The sequence below is a fragment of the Pelophylax lessonae genome, assembly GCF_965119305.1.
Source record: "Pelophylax lessonae genome assembly, chromosome: 2".
Lineage (NCBI taxonomy): Eukaryota > Metazoa > Chordata > Amphibia > Anura > Ranidae > Pelophylax > Pelophylax lessonae.
The window spans coordinates 709,602,757-709,619,210 of NC_138769.1; the positions used below are offsets into that span (position 1 = coordinate 709,602,757).

General features: G+C 43.2%; 1 protein-coding gene across 2 annotated transcripts in view; it reads right to left on the reverse strand.

Moving 5' to 3' along the window:
- Positions 1-16,454, reverse strand: part of ANKRD42 (ankyrin repeat domain 42) — a 65,435-nt gene that overhangs the window by 23,960 nt on the left and 25,021 nt on the right. For both annotated transcript variants that reach the window (XM_082247199.1, XM_082247198.1), the window contains exons 7-8: positions 13,787-13,912; positions 11,726-11,831 (exon numbers count right to left, since the gene is read on the reverse strand). In XM_082247199.1, the coding sequence (XP_082103325.1) occupies positions 11,726-11,831; positions 13,787-13,912 (232 nt within the window). The remainder of the gene's footprint in view (positions 1-11,725; positions 11,832-13,786; positions 13,913-16,454) is intronic.

Here is a 16,454-nt window from a genome sequence, read left to right on the forward strand (position 1 = left end):
CTGATTTCCTAAAAGACTCTGTAGTTGCCAGGTACACCCTAATTGCCCAGACCACATCCAAGGCATGCAAAGCAATTTATTTTGGATGTCTTGGCCTGGGACACAGGGAAGGCAACACAATGTCTTCATTCAAATGAAAATCAGAGATAACCTTTGGAAGGAACAACAGACAGAGGCAAAGAACTACCTTATCTCTGTGAACTACCAAGTAAGGTGAACGACAGGCTAACGCCGCCAATTACAACACCCTGCACGTAGAGGTAATAGCCACCAAAAAGGCCACCTTCTGGGACAGCGTAAGCAGGGGAATCTCCCGAAGATTTTTAAAGGGAGGAGGACTGAGAGTACCAAATTGAGGTCCCAATGTGGTAACGGAGACAGCACTGGAGGAGCCAAGTGGCAAACTCCCTGAAGAAAAGTATGCACCAGGGAGTATGTGGCCAAGGGCCGTTGAAAGAAGACCACTAAGGCCGACACCTGGCCCTTGATAGTACTCAAGGCCAGATTCTGCTCAACCCCCCGTTTAAGGCAGGTCAAGACCAGAGCCACCGAAAAAGAATGAGGATGAACCCCAAGAGACTGACACCACGCAATGTACATTTTCCACGTACGATAGTAGATCTTCCTAGAAGTAGATTTCTTAGCTTTTAACAGCGTTGGAATCACCGACTCAGAAAAACCTCTATCCATCAGCACCTAGCGTTCAACAGCCAAGCCGTCAAAGGCAGCGACTGTAAAGCAGGATGGAAGATTGGTCATTGGGAAAGAAGATCCTCCCTGAGAGGAAGCTTCCAAGAGACCTCGTATAGAACTGTGCAAACGTAACAACCTCGAAGGTAGACACCATCAGACCCAGCACCCACGTCCGTAAGGATGACCATCTGTTGGACAGCAGGAGACGAGTCGCAGCCTGCAGTTTCTGGAGTTTGTCGAGAGTTCGTATGGTGATTTCCAGGTTTTCCACCAGAGCAGTAGGAGACTCCGCTCGCAGAAGGAGGTCATCCATGTAGCCCAGTACCGCGATCCCTCATTGGCGTAACAATGCTAGCACCGGGGCTAACACCTTTGTGATAACCCGAGGAGCAGAGGCGAGACCAAAGGGTAATGCCACAAACTGATAATAATCCTCTCCCACGGCAAAGCAGAGGAAGTGCTGGTGACCGGCACATATTTGAATGTGAAGGTAAGCATCCTTGATGTCGATAGAGGCAAGAAAATCCCCCTGATGCAGGGATGCCACCACTGTGCGAATGGACTCCATTCTGAACTTCTGCACCCGCACAAAGCAGTTCAGTGCCTTGAGGTCCAGGATTGGATGCACCTTGCCTTTCTTCCTGGGAACTGTAAGCAGGTTTGAGTAAAAACCCGGAACTCGGACAATCACCCCTTAAAGCAGGGGTGGGGAACCTTTTTTCTGCCAAGGGCCATTTGGGTATTTATAAAATCCTTTGGGGGGTTACTTTAAGGCAGGGGTGGGGAACCTACGGCCCGAGGGCCGTATGCGGCCCGCGAAGTCATCTGGTCCGGCCCCCCGTGCAGCGGAGTCTGTGTCTCAGCTGATCTGTCAGAATGGAGCTGATGCTTCCTGTATAGTTCTGGCTCCGTTCTGACAGTCTGAGTGAGTCACAGGCAGAGTGATTTCAAATGCACTCCGCCTGTGACAAATACAGACATCGCCTCTTCCTCCAGCGCAGCACCGCTGCACACTACACTTCTCCTAGCCAGCATTTTCCACCAGCAGCACACACAGCAGTACCAGCCAGAGGCAGCAGTACCAGCCAGAGCCAGCAGTACCAGCCAGAACCAACAGTACCCACAGCAGTACCAGCCAGAGCCAGCAGTACTTACAACAGTACCAGCCAGAACCAGCAGTGCCACCCAGAGCCAACAGTACTTACAGCAGTACCAGCCAGAGCCAGCAGTACCCACAGCAGTACCAGCCAGAGCCAGCAGTACCAGCCAGAGCCAGCAGTACCCACAGTAGAACCAGCAGTACCCACAGCAGTACCAGCCTGAGCAAGCAGTACCCACAACAGTACCAGCCAGAGCCAGCAGTACTAGCCAAAGCCAGCAATACCCACAGCAGAACCAGCAGTACCCACAGCAGTACCAGCCATAGCCAGCAGTACCTAAAGCAGAACCAGCAGTACCAGCCAGAGTCAGCAGTACCCACAGCAGTACCAGCCAGCAGTACCTGCAGCACAGTACCAGCCAGCAGTACCAGCCTGAGCCAGCAGTAACCACAACAATACCAGCCAGAGCCAGCAGTACTAGCCAAAGCCAGCAATACCCACAGCAGAACCAGCAGTACCCACAGCAGTACCAGCCATAGCCAGCAGTACCCACAGAAGAACCAGCAGTACCCACAGCAGTACCAGCCAGAGTCAGCAGTACCCACAGCAGTACCAGCCAGCAGTTCCTACAGCACATTACCAGCCAGCAGTACCAGCCAGCAGTACCAGCCTGAGCCATCAGTACCAGCCTGAGCCAGCAGCACCCACAGCAGTACCTGCCTGAGCCAGAAGTACCAGCCAGCAGTACTAGCCAGTAGTACCAGCCTGAGCCAGCAGTACCAGCCAGCAGTACCCACAGCACAGTACCAGCCAGCAGTACCAGCCTGAGCCAGCAGTACCCATAGCAGTACCTACAGCACAGTACCAGCCTAAATCAGCAGTACCCACAGCAGTACCAGCCTGAGTCAGCAGTACCTACAGCACAGTACCAGCCTAAATCAGCAGTACCCACCGCAGTACCAACCTGAGTCAGCAGTATCATCCAGCAGTACCCAGAGCAGTACCAGCCAGCAGTACCCACAGCACAGTACAAGCCAGCAGTACCAGCCTGAGCCAGCAGTACCAGCCAGCAGTGCCAGCCAGCTGTACCCACCAGCAGTACCAGCCAGCTATACCCACCAGCAGTACCAACCAGCAGTACCCATCAGAAGTTCTTTTCAAAACTTACCACCACAGAGTCGACTGCGCTCCAGACTGACTGACGCAAACCTGGAAAACCAGTTGCAAGTAGCAACATCATCAATACCAGCTAAAATCACACACCTCACCAAACAGAAGCAGTTCCAGCCATCACTTTAGGGGTGAGTTAATAAAATGTTTGACCAAATATAACAGGCACATTTTTAGGTTGATAATTTTGTACGGCCCCCCAAAGGATTTTATAAATACCCAAATGGCCCTTGGCAGAAAAAAGGTTCCCCACCCCTGCACTAGAGGAAGCCCTGACCAGCATTGATTCCTTGTCAGTCGCCCCTGAGGGACGAAAAAACTTCTTATGAGCCGAGAAGGATGGCCCACGTCTACAAGGGTCCTTGCCCTTAGTAGCCTGCCGAAGAAAGGTACTCTTCCACCCTGTGAGACCCTTAATGATGTCATCCAGGGTAGTTCCAAACACGCGATCTCCTTGAAAAGGAAGATCAGTCAAGACCTTCTTAGAAGTCCGGTCCACAGACCAGGATTGGAGCCAAAAAATACGCAGAATAACCACTGCTGAAACAGAGAGCCTAGCGACCAGGAGAGCCCCACAGGGACCACCAGACTGATGAGGGGGGTGCCTAATGGGAAGGAGGGGAACCCCAGGGGTCTGACCATCCCATGGTGGGGCCCACGTTCACCCCAAAACCCTCCAGGGGGAGAGGGGGGACAGTCACTTACCATACCAGGAACCAGACGGGCACCGCTCCAGACAGAACCTCCTCTCTATCGAAATAAGGGGGCTGTCAGCCAGGAGGAACGCTAAGACTTGGGCCAAGACCCAGTCGTATGCGACCTCGTGAGACGTTTAACTCGCAGGCCAGCCCCTGCCCGGTGAGGCTATGTTGTGGCCGACCTAGTGGGGAGCTGAGGTCTGCGCACGCTCGTTGGCCAGACTGGGATGACCACTGGATCTAGATTATCCAGCCTGTCGCCCAGTCCGGCAGTTTTGTAGATCTCACAGGAAAAAAACAGCAGAAAGAATTCTATCAAAAAAGAAAAAATTGCCAGGACCAGAGATCACAGCAAGGAACTAGGTTCTTACTCCTGACTAGGCAGAAAAAACCTATAGCAGCGAGAGGGAGTATACCTCCTGGGACTGCCCATAGGCGTAGCCAGACTTTTTTTCTGCCTGATGTCCTACTCCTGTCGGAGGCGGTATAACCCAATGGTTAAGAAGATCAGGAGCTGTGTCCATCGTTGAATGAAAGAGAAATGCAGTTTTTTATTTTCCTTGCATGTGATTGGGTATTCTTTGAAAAGTGAAACTTTACCTCATTTATTAAGCTCTGGAGCAATTGCATTTGCAGAGTACAACTGCACTTTGCAAAGTTCACAGTCTATATGCCTTTACTAAATCAACCCCATAGTGTCTCATACCTCCCTATTACACACAGTGCTTCATACCTCTCTGTTACACACAGTGCTTCATACCTCTCCGTTACACACACAGTGCTTCATACCTCTCTGTTACACACAGTGCTTCATACCTCTCTGTTGCACACAGTGCTTCATACCTCTCTGTTACACACAGTACTTCATAGCCCTCTATTACACACAGTGCTTCATACCTCTCTATTACGCATAGTGCTTCATACCGCTCTATTACACACAGTGCTTCATACCTCTCTAATACACACTGTGCTTCATACCGCTCTATTACACACCGTGCTTCACACCTCTCTAATACACACCGTGCTTCATACCGCTCTATTACACACAGTGCTTCATATCTCTCTAATACAAACCGTGCTTCATACCGCTCTATTACACACCGTGCTTCACACCTCTCTAATACACACCGTGCTTCATACCTCTCTATTACACACCGTGCTTCACACCTCTCTAATACACACCGTGCTTCATACCGCTCTATTACACACCGTGCTTCATACCTCTAAAAAACACAGTGCTTCATACCTCTCTATTACACACAGTGCTTCATACCGCTCTATTTTACACAGCGCTTCATATCTCTCAATTACACACAGTGCTTCATACCTCTATATTACACACTGTGCTTCATACCTCTATATTACACACTGTGCTTCATACCTCTCTACACACAGCTTTAACATCTGTTTAGGGCTAACAAAGAATGTTCTAACTTATCCAATCAATCTTTAATGCTTCATACCGCTCTATTACACACAGTGCTTCATACCTCTCTAATACACACCGTGCTTCATACCGCTCTATTACACATAGTGCTTCATACCTCTCTGTTACACACAGTGCTTCATACCTCTCTGTTACACACAGTGCTTCATACCGCTCTATTACACACCGTGCTTCATACCACTCTATTACACACCGTGCTTCGCACCTCTCTAATACACACCGTGCTTCATACCGCTCTATTACACACAGTGCTTCATACCTCTCTAATACACACCGTGCTTCATACCGCTCTATTACACATAGTGCTTCATACCTCTCTGTTACACACAGTGCTTCATACCTCTCTGTTACACACAGTGCTTCATACCGCTCTATTACACACCGTGCTTCATACCACTCTATTACACACCGTGCTTCGCACCTCTCTAATACACACCGTGCTTCATACCGCTCTATTACACACCGTGCTTCACACCTCTTTAATACACACCGTGCTTCACACCTCTCTATTACACACCGTGCTTCATACCTCTCTATTACACACAGTGCTTCATACCGCTCTATTACACACAGTGCTTCATACCGCTCTATTTTACACAGTTCTTCATATCTCTCAATTACACACAGTGCTTCATACCTCTCTATTACACACAGTGCTTCATACCTCTCTATTACACACAGTGCTTCATACCGCTCTATTACACACTGTGCTTCACACCTCTCTAATACACACCGTGCTTCATACCGCTCTATTACACACCGTGCTTCACACCTCTCTAATACACACCATGCTTCACACCTCTCTATTACACACCGTGCTTCATACCTCTCTATTACACACAGTGCTTCATACCGCTCTATTTTACACAGTTCTTCATATCTCTCAATTACACACAGTGCTTCATACTTCTATATTACACCGAGCACTGGGTGGAGAAAAGTCTCTTAAGGTGGAGGTCCCTCACTTGAAGTTGGAGTGATATTCAGTCATTGCTGAGAGATTTGTATTGCACTGGGCACTTTAAAGACTGTTGATATATTTATTTACCAAGGACTTTTTTCACATTTAGGATTCTGTATATTTATTTATTTATAACCATTTATTCACATATTTATGCACACAAGCACTTTTTGGTTGTGTTTTAAGTGTTGAGCGCAATTTATTCCACTCTTTTCACATTTATGCGTTTTATACGTTTTTATTGCAGCTTGCACTATGGAAGCAATTCCTCTTATATATATTTAATTTATTTATGACAATTTGATTGATTAATTTATTATCGAATATCACCAATTTTGCGCAGTTTCTTTTGGGCCACCAAAACCTTTTTCATTTATTTTGCACATTTGTGTTGATCCTGCAGCAATGGATATATTTGATTTCATGAAAGATAGGACCACAGCAGATATTTTTTCAGCACAAAGTACTGTTTCAAAAGACATGGAGCAGAGTGTCAAAACTCTCAAAAATGTACTTGAAAAGAAAATCCATGTATGGTGGGACCTGGCCACCTTAGAACAGTACATAAAAATGAAAATAACGCCAAGAAGGTTACGTTGGGATCTAGGTCCCAATGATGGTCTGGCAGATCCCGACCTAGATAAAGAATGGTTTAATTTCTTTAACCACAGCGAATCCAGACTACTTAGTCTCATTATATCGCGAAGGAAGGCGAAAATGACTAAGCTGGAGGAAAAAATTAGTGAGTTAAAAACCACTTTAGAACCTTATAAAGATAATGCTGATTTTAAAGAAAAAATTATATTAACCCAGAAATTTCTAGAGAAAATAGATAAGGACACCCGAAATAAAAAGATTAATAAGTACCAAAGAGATCTATTGGACTACAAAGAGTCTAAAGTGTATAAATGGCAGGATATTCCGTTAGGACCAAATGCCACAAACATTAATAATATCCCTACACAGTCCCCGGCAGTGAGAGAGATGGGAATTGAGAGATTCATAGATCCTAATTTCACTCCCACTGGGGGGACTCCTAACTTTGATGATAATGGTAGGAATGAGTATACTGGAAATAGAAACAATAGACCACAATATTTTAACACCTCCCAGTACAATGTACCCACGTATAACAGCTACTCCCCTCTGGCCTACACCCCAGAAAATCAACAGAAGGGTTTTCGGGGGAGGGGGCGAGGTGGCGCCCCGGGTCAAAGAGGGAGGGGAAGAGGCTCCAACCACCCGAATGGAACCTGGCGGGGACACAGAGGAGGTGGGAGAGGCCAACCTTGGCAATGAGGGAGGGGTTCACAGAATTGGAGACCCCAACAACAATGGAACCAAGGGAATTATTGGCAGAAAGAGAACCATTGGCAGCAGTGGGGAGGGGATACTTATCCCCATTATCAACAGGAAATGACACCCCAAAGAAATCCTCCACCAAACGAAAGAACGGAAAACAGAGGAGAGGGTGCAGAGGTGGACAAAAGAAACAAAAGGAAAAGAGAGTCTTAGGGGCTGGGATTTTTAATCTCAGCAATGCCCAGTTCACCTCTGACGAATTAAAAATACTGGAACTTGGTCTTAAATTTGCCCCTGACAAAAGTGTTGACAAGTTCAACACTTTTATAGATATTGAAAAATATGTCAGGAAGCTTAAAATTAAAAAACATTTTTTAGAAAAACCGTTTAACCCTACCTCTAATAATGCTGATTATCAGGACAGTGGATTGAAAAATCGTTCTGTTTTTAATCCTCCCAAAGCTTCCAACCATTGTTTGGAAGTTTTTAAAAGTATGGTAGAAGATGATGTGCGGAAAATTAAATTAAAACACTACTACACCAAAAAAGAATTAGAAAAGGGTCTCAAGGAACTAGAGGATCGTAAAGACATAGTCATACGAGGAGCAGACAAAGGGGGGGGAATAGTAGTTCTCAACAAGAGTGATTACAAACTAGAACTGGACAGACTAGTGGGTGACCAAGTCACCTATCAAAAGTTGAGAACCAACCCCACCCAGAGTCTAAAATCAAAACTTGAGAAAATTGTGAAAAAGGCTAAAGAAAGAGGTATACTAACCAAAAAAGAGGCACAGTATCTTGTGCCCAAAGCACCACGCTTACCCACAATTTACCAGTTGCCAAAAGTCCACAAAAACAAGACTAAGCCCCCTGGGAGGCCCATTATTAGTGGCATTGAATCGATTTTTTCCCGGATAGGGGAATATGTGGACCATTTTTTGCAACCGATTGTACCACTTTATCCTTCTCATTTGAAAGACAGTAAACACTTGATCAACCTATTGGAGCAAGTGGAAGTACAGCCAAATACCTTCTTGGTGACAGTTGATATTGAATCCCTGTACACCAGTTTGAAGCAAGACGATGTACTTAACACTACCATAGCTGCCCTAAACACTAAAACCAACATAAAACCTCAACAAAAAAAGTTTATTTGCGATGCCCTGAGTCTAGCCATGGAAAATAATTATTTTTGGCATGATGGAGGTTATTATAACCAAATTAGAGGCGTGGCAATGGGCGCCAAATATGCCCCTAGTGTGGCAAATATCCTTCTTGGGCAATGGGAAGAGAAAGAAATTTTTGCCAATCTGAACCTGTCACTCATTCTATACAAAAGATTCATTGACGATTTACTGTTAGTATGGAATGGGTCAGAGGAATCTTTAAAAATATTCCTTGATGACATGAATAGGAATCAGTACGGCCTTGTATTCACAGCCACATGGGACAAAGTATCTGTAAACTTCTTAGACTTAACATTGGTGAAACAGGGTTGTTCTATCGCTACAAAGAGTTTCTTCAAAGAAACAGATAGAAATAGTTATATCCCTACCCGCAGTTGTCACCATCCCAAATGGCTGGGTGCCATCCCAAAAGGACAATACATGCGCATTAAGCGAAACTGTAAAAATGATGAAGACTTTTTAGCCCAATCTAATTTATTGACAAAAAGATTTGTAGAAAAGGGCTACAAACAAGAAGAGGTTACTAAAATTAGAGACCAGGTACATCGGATGCCTAGGAGTGAGTTACTGAAAACTAAAAAGAAGGAAACAGAGACAAAAGGGGAACTAGCGTTTTTAACAGATTTTAACAGGAATTATAAACAGGTTGAAGCAATTGTGCGCAAGCACTGGTCGATTTTATTGAAAGACAAAACTCTGAATAAAGTCCTCCCTGAAAGACCGCATTTTATCTATAGGAAGGCCCCAAATCTGAGACATATGCTGGCACCAAATATACCTGACCCCCCAAAAAACAAACCGACCTTTTTGGATGTAAAGGGTTTTTTTCCTTGTGGTAAGTGCAATGCCTGCCTTATGACAAGGAAAAACCCTAGGAAAATCACCAGCTTCCAGTCGAAAGTTACAGGACAACAATTTGCAATCAAAAAGCTCATTTCATGCAGATCTACACATGTGACTTACTTGATAAGTTGTCCATGTGGACTACAATATATAGGCAGGACCACACGAGAGCTTTCTATCTGGATCAACGAGCATGTAGGAAATGTAAGGAGAGGCTTTCCCAAGCATAGCCTTTCCAACCATTTCCGTCTATATCACAATAAGGATCCATCTCAGATGACCTTTTGTGGTATTGACAGAGTAGATCGTCATTGGAGAGGGGGAAATATGACTAAAAAGATCTCAATGAACGAGACCCAATGGATCTACAAAATGCAGACTTTACAGCCGTCAGGTATGAATATTGACATCGACCTAAATTGCTATATTTCCAATTTCTAAAATGTACTTTTAAAAATACTTTATAAAATACTTTTAAAACATACCTTTGAGCAATTTCATAAATTTTAGGAATTATATAGTGCACTTCATCCGTTCTTTCCATACCATTATTAATATTAATATGATTAATAAAAAAATATATTTTTTAACAATTTTTAATGAATTTTTACTACACATTAATTTTTAGGGATATGTTTAAACTAATAAATTTTATGTAATATTTTAATAAAATATAAGTTTATGTAGTATGGTTTTAAATATCGCACTGAGGGTAATATATTTATATACAACATTCATTGTAAACAGCATCCCATCGCCTTGATTTGTTATACATTGATTGGCATTTAATTATTCCATCAATCTTTAGTATGGCAATCGGACCCTCTCTTTTTTGTATTAGCATAATACTGCCGATTGTCTATTCGGGCTTGTTACAGTAAACCACTGGCGATTTGCCCAAATAAGAAATGGCCGCGGAGCACTTCCGGGTATGGGAGTGAACCTAGCATCCCGAAAGGAATGGGCGGTTCTGAAACCGCCGGCCAGCGATTGGATGTTGTCAGCTAGATACCTCTATTTATTGTGAATGGAAACGTACGGTCACATGATCCCCTGATGACGTCAGCGCGTCTGACGAAACGTGCGTCGGGAACGTGAGACCGTGGAGTTCCGGGTTGGTGATACGCAGGAGCAGAGGAGCGTCCCGTACACCGAACCCATGCTGCATTTACTGCATGAAGGCATTTGATTCTAATGTTTGAGTAAGTGCAATTTCATTAATAAACCCTAATTATCAGAACATACTACACTATTGGAGTTTCCTTATCTTTCTCCCCACAACATCCTGAAATACTTGGAGTTCCTTATGCGAGCTGAGCCATATATCAAGGGACCTGAAGGATAGCTTGGAGGCATTTGTGGACCATTTACGCTGCTTTAGACCCCCCGTAATTAAGGGGTCCACCAGCTTTGGTAAGAAGTATTTACCCCGAGCACTGGGTGGAGAAAAGTCTCTTAAGGTGGAGGTCCCTCACTTGAAGTTGGAGTGATATTCAGTCATTGCTGAGAGATTTGTATTGCACTGGGCACTTTAAAGACTGTTGATATATTTATTTACCAAGGACTTTTTTCACATTTAGGATTCTGTATATTTATTTATTTATAACCATTTATTCACATATTTATGCACACAAGCACTTTTTGGTTGTGTTTTAAGTGTTGAGCGCAATTTATTCCACTCTTTTCACATTTATGCGTTTTATACGTTTTTATTGCAGCTTGCACTATGGAAGCAATTCCTCTTATATATATTTAATTTATTTATGACAATTTGATTGATTAATTTATTATCGAATATCACCAATTTTGCGCAGTTTCTTTTGGGCCACCAAAACCTTTTTCAAAGAAAATCATTAGTTAAACCCAAAGTGCTTCTTTTTTTTACCACTACTATTCCTTTATATTGGTTTTAGAAATTTACAAATGCAGCAATTTAAAATGTGGATGAAAGGGTTAGAACTGGGAAACATTGTTTAAAAAGATAAATAGTGCATTTTATAGACAACTATATAGATCAGACTAAAATGAGGGACAAATGAGGAGGGACAGAGGGACTTTGTTCCAAATCAGGGACAGTCCCTCAAAATCAGGGACAGTTGGGAGCTATGATCTTATGAACCTATACCTTTTTTGATTTCTATAAAATGAATTCTATCTCAATTCAGCACATGATACAATCAGATTACAAAATGCGTGGCCAGCCCTTCATCATAACTGCTATACACAGACCGTAAAAATCTACATTCAAATTAATCACACCACTACAAATTAGCCATGGGCTCACATTTGCTAATATAGTGTAAACGGACACCCAGTCATATTACCGTTTAGCAACATCCTTTGGGGTCTCTCCGGCATCATTGGTGATATTGTAGTCAGCCCCCATCTCCAGGAGCCACTGCAGGCACTCAATCTGGCCCTGTCCTGCAGCTGGGAAGGAAAGGAGAGAGATTATAAATTTGTACTGGGGATTCTTTAAATTCAAAGAGGACCTCAACCTTTCCCAAGTACAGTAAACCCCCCTCCAAACCCCGGGGGTTACGTTCCGGACCCAGCCGCAAAAAGTGAAAATCCGCGAAATAGAAAAACCCTTTTAAAATGCATTGTAGGCATGTTTTTTTTACTGTCACTGTACGTGTAAAAGCATTTTAAGGTCTTTAAACACACTTTTAAAACAATAGAAACTCATTTAAACACATAAAAGATACTGAGAGACAGAGCAAGAGCTATGGAAAACACAAAAATATTTCATTTTTAATGCTTTATATAGTAAAATAACATTACAAAAAAAACCGCAATATACCGGGACCGCAAAAACTGAACCGCAATGGAGCGGGGGTTTACTGTACGTCTGGTTTAAAAAAAAAAAATTAGCAACAAGCGCTTTCTCCTAGGTAATATTTGTCTCATAACAGTAGTATTGTACCAAGTCAGCCATCCATTAATGCAGAAAATGTAAAGTTTAAGTGATAACCTTTTCTGCAATTTCTCTGTGTTTTGTCTCAGAGAATTTCTCTGCGTTTTGTCTCAGAGAATTTCTCTGTGTTTTGTCTCAGACTGGTGCAAAGGTTTATCTTCCAACAGGACAACGACCCTAAGCACACAGCCAAGATAACACAGGAGTGGCTACGGGACAACTGGAGAGATCTGAAAATGGCTTCTGGAGAGATCTGAAAATGGCTTCTGGAGAGATCTGAAAATGGCTTCTGGAGAGATCTGAAAATGGCTTCTGGCTCCCCAACCAACCTGATGGATCTTGAGAGGTCCTGCAAAGAAGAATGGGAGAACAGGACAACGACCCTAAGCACACAGCAAAGATAACAAAGTAGTGGCTACAGGACTACTGGAGAGATCCGAAAATGGCTTCTGGAGAGATTGGAAAATGGCTGTGCACTGACGCTCCCCATCCAACCTGATGGATCTTGAGAGGTCCTGCAAAGAAGAATGGGAGAACAGGACAACTACCCTAAGCACACAGCCAAGATAACACAGGAGTGGCTATGGGACAACTGGAGAGATCCAAAAATGGCTTCTGGAGAGATCTGAAAATGGCAGTGAACTGACGCTCCCCATCCAACCTGATGGATCTTGAGAGGTCCTGCAAAGAAGAATGGGAGAACAGGAAAAAAGGACCGTAAGCACACAGCCAAGATAACAAAGGAGTGGCTACGGGACAACTGGAGAGATCCAAAAATGGCTTCTGGAGAGATCTGAAAATGGCTGTGAACTGACGCTCCCCATCCAACCTGATGGATCTTGAGAAGTCCTGCAAAGAAGAATGGGAGAACAGGACAACGACCCTAAGCACACAGCCAAGATAACAAAGGAGTGGCTACGGGACAACTGGAGAGATCTGAAAATGGCTGTGCACCGACGCTCCCCATCCAACCTGATGGGGCTTGAGAGGTCCTGCAAAGAAGAATGTGAGAAACTGCCAAAAAAAATAGGTGTGCCAAGCTTGTAGCATCATACTCAAAAAGACTTGAGGCTGTAATTGGTGTCAAAGGTGCTTCAACAAAGTATTGAACAAAGGCTGTGAATACTTACGCACAACTGATTTTTTTTTTTTTATAAATTTGCAAATATTTCAGACAAACTTCTTTCATATTGTCATTATGGGGTATTGTTTGTAGAATTTTGAGGAAAATAATGAATTTAATCCATTTTGGAATAAGGCTGTAACATAACGAAATGTGGAAAAGTGAAGCGCTGTGAATACATTATAGATGCACTGTAATCTGCCTGGTCTGATAAAAAAAATTCAAAAGCCATTTGGATCAAACACTGAAGTTTACCTCTGTAACTTTACATCATAAGACGTTGCTAAAAGCCATTTTTATATTCATATACACAGAAGGCTGTGTAAATTAAAGTATGACATTTACCCTTGTGTAGTGGTGTGGAGCCCCGGGCATCTCGCTCATTGATGTTGATGATTCCGCTTTCTACTAGCTTTCGAAGTGTTACCAAGTCACCTTTGAAGGCAGCAACATGAGCAGGAAATGCCAAATCTAAAAAAAGATAACGAAAATGGCAAATGAATGGTGCCGTCTATGAAATTCAGTGTCCCAGAAGTCTATAAAGCAAATACTATGTCATTATTCTCTGCTGGACACATTTTGTGTATTTAATAATTCACGTATACAGAAAAAGAGGTTTTTTTTTTCCTGAGAGAAGGCCTGGCTCGCAGTCTGCTCTCTAATTCATCCCAAAGGTGTTCTATAAGAAGATTGCCAAGACCCTGAAACTGAGCTGCAGCATGGTGGCCAAGACCATACAGCGGTTTAACAGGACAGGTTCCACTCAGAACAGATAAGAGGACAAAGCAGTGCCAGCTTAATGTAGCAGAAATTTTATTTGGTATAGGTAACAAAAGACTCACTTAAAGTAAAGGGTGAGTCTTTTGTTACCTATACCAAATAAATTTTCTGCTATACTAAGCTGGCACCGCTTTGTCCTTTTATCATTTCTCCAGAGCTTCTCCTCGCTCCAGCAGGCAGCCGCTGAGTATTGCCTCCCCATCCTGGATCAGAACTGGACTTTTTGCCCAATATTATGCCATACCCAATAACTGTTTATTTTGACTACCTATCCTTTACTAGCAGTGCGCCATGACTGAGAAAATGCATCGCCATGGTCGACCATAGAGGTTGAGTGCACGTGCTCAGCGTCATATCCAGAGGTTGTCTTTGGGAAATAGACATATGAGTGCTGCCAGCATTGCTGCAGAGGTTGAAGGGGTGGGGGGTCAGCCTGTCAGTGCTCAGACCATACGCCACACACTGCATCAAATTGGTCTGCATGGCTGTCGTCACAGAAGAAAGCCTCTTCTAAAGATGATGCACAAGAAAACCCGCAAACAGTTTGCTGAAGACAATCAGACTAAGGACATGGATTACTGGAACCGTCTCCTGTGGTCTGATGAGACCAAGATAACATTTATTTGGTTCAGATGGTGTTAAGCGTGTGTGGCAACCAGGTGAGGAGTACAAAGACAAGTGTGTCTTACCTACAGTCAAGCATTGTGGTGGGAGTGTCATGGTCTGTGGCTGCATGAGTGCTGCTGGCACTGGGGAGCTACAGTTCATTGAGGGAATCATGAATGCCAACATGTACTGTGACATACTGAAGCAGAGCATGATCCCCTCTCTTTGGAGACTGGGCCGCAGGGCAATATTCCAACATGATAACGACCCCAAACACACCTCCAACATGACCACTGCCTTACTAAAGAAGCTGAGGGTAAAGGTGATGGACTGGCCAAGCATGTTTCCAGACCTAAACCCTATTGAGCATTTGTGGGGCAACCCCTAAATAGAGACCTTGCGCTCCTCCTCCTTCCAACATCCACCAGCTCGGTGATGTCATCATGGAAGAGGTTTCCAGTGACAACCTGTGAAGCTCTGGTGAACTCCACGCCCAAGAGGGTTAGGGCAGTGCTGGAAAATAATGGTGGCCACACAAAATTTTGAAACTTTGGGCCCAATTTGGACATTTTCACTTAGGGGTGTACTCAGTTTTGTTGCCAGCGGTTTAGATATTAATGGCTGTGTGTTATACAAGCTGTACACTCACTACTTTACATTGTAGCAAAGTGTAATTTCTTCAGTGTTGTCACATGAAAAGATAGAATAAAATATTTACAAAAATGTGAGGGGTGTACCCACTCTTGTGAGATACTGTATATATATATATATATACATAAACACACACGGTACACATTATGTATTATATATATATATATACACACACACACACGGTACACATTATGTATTATATATATACACACACACACACACATACGGTACACATTATGTATTTTATATATATATCCACATACACGGTACACATTATGTATTATATATACACACACAAACATACGGTACACATTATGTATTATATATATATATATATATATACACACACACACACAAACATACGGTACACATTATGTATTATATATATATATATATATATATATACACACACACACACACACATACGGTACACATTATGTATTATATATATATACACACACACACACACACACACATACGGTACACATTATGTATTTTATATATATATCCACATACACGGTACACATTATGTATTATATATACACACACACACAAACATACGGTACACATTATGTATTATATATATATATACACACACATACGGTACACATTATGTATTATATATATATATATATATACACACACATACGGTACACATTATGTATTATATATATATATATATACACACACACACACGGTACATATAGGCTGGGTTCACACTTCTGCTATGCGGGAAATCTGTGAATCCTGTGCGGGTTCACACTTTGCACCTGAATCGCAGATGGTTCACACTGACATCTACGAACTCGCTGCAGGTGTCAATGTAAAGTTAATGGCACCCCCAGATCACATCGAAGATCCCATTGGGAACTGTTAAATGGTAGAGGAAAGAGGACTATGCAAGTGCAGTTGCTCCAGAGGTTAGTAAATGAGCAGAAGCTCTGCTGACTTCCATCATCCAATCATGTGTAAGCAA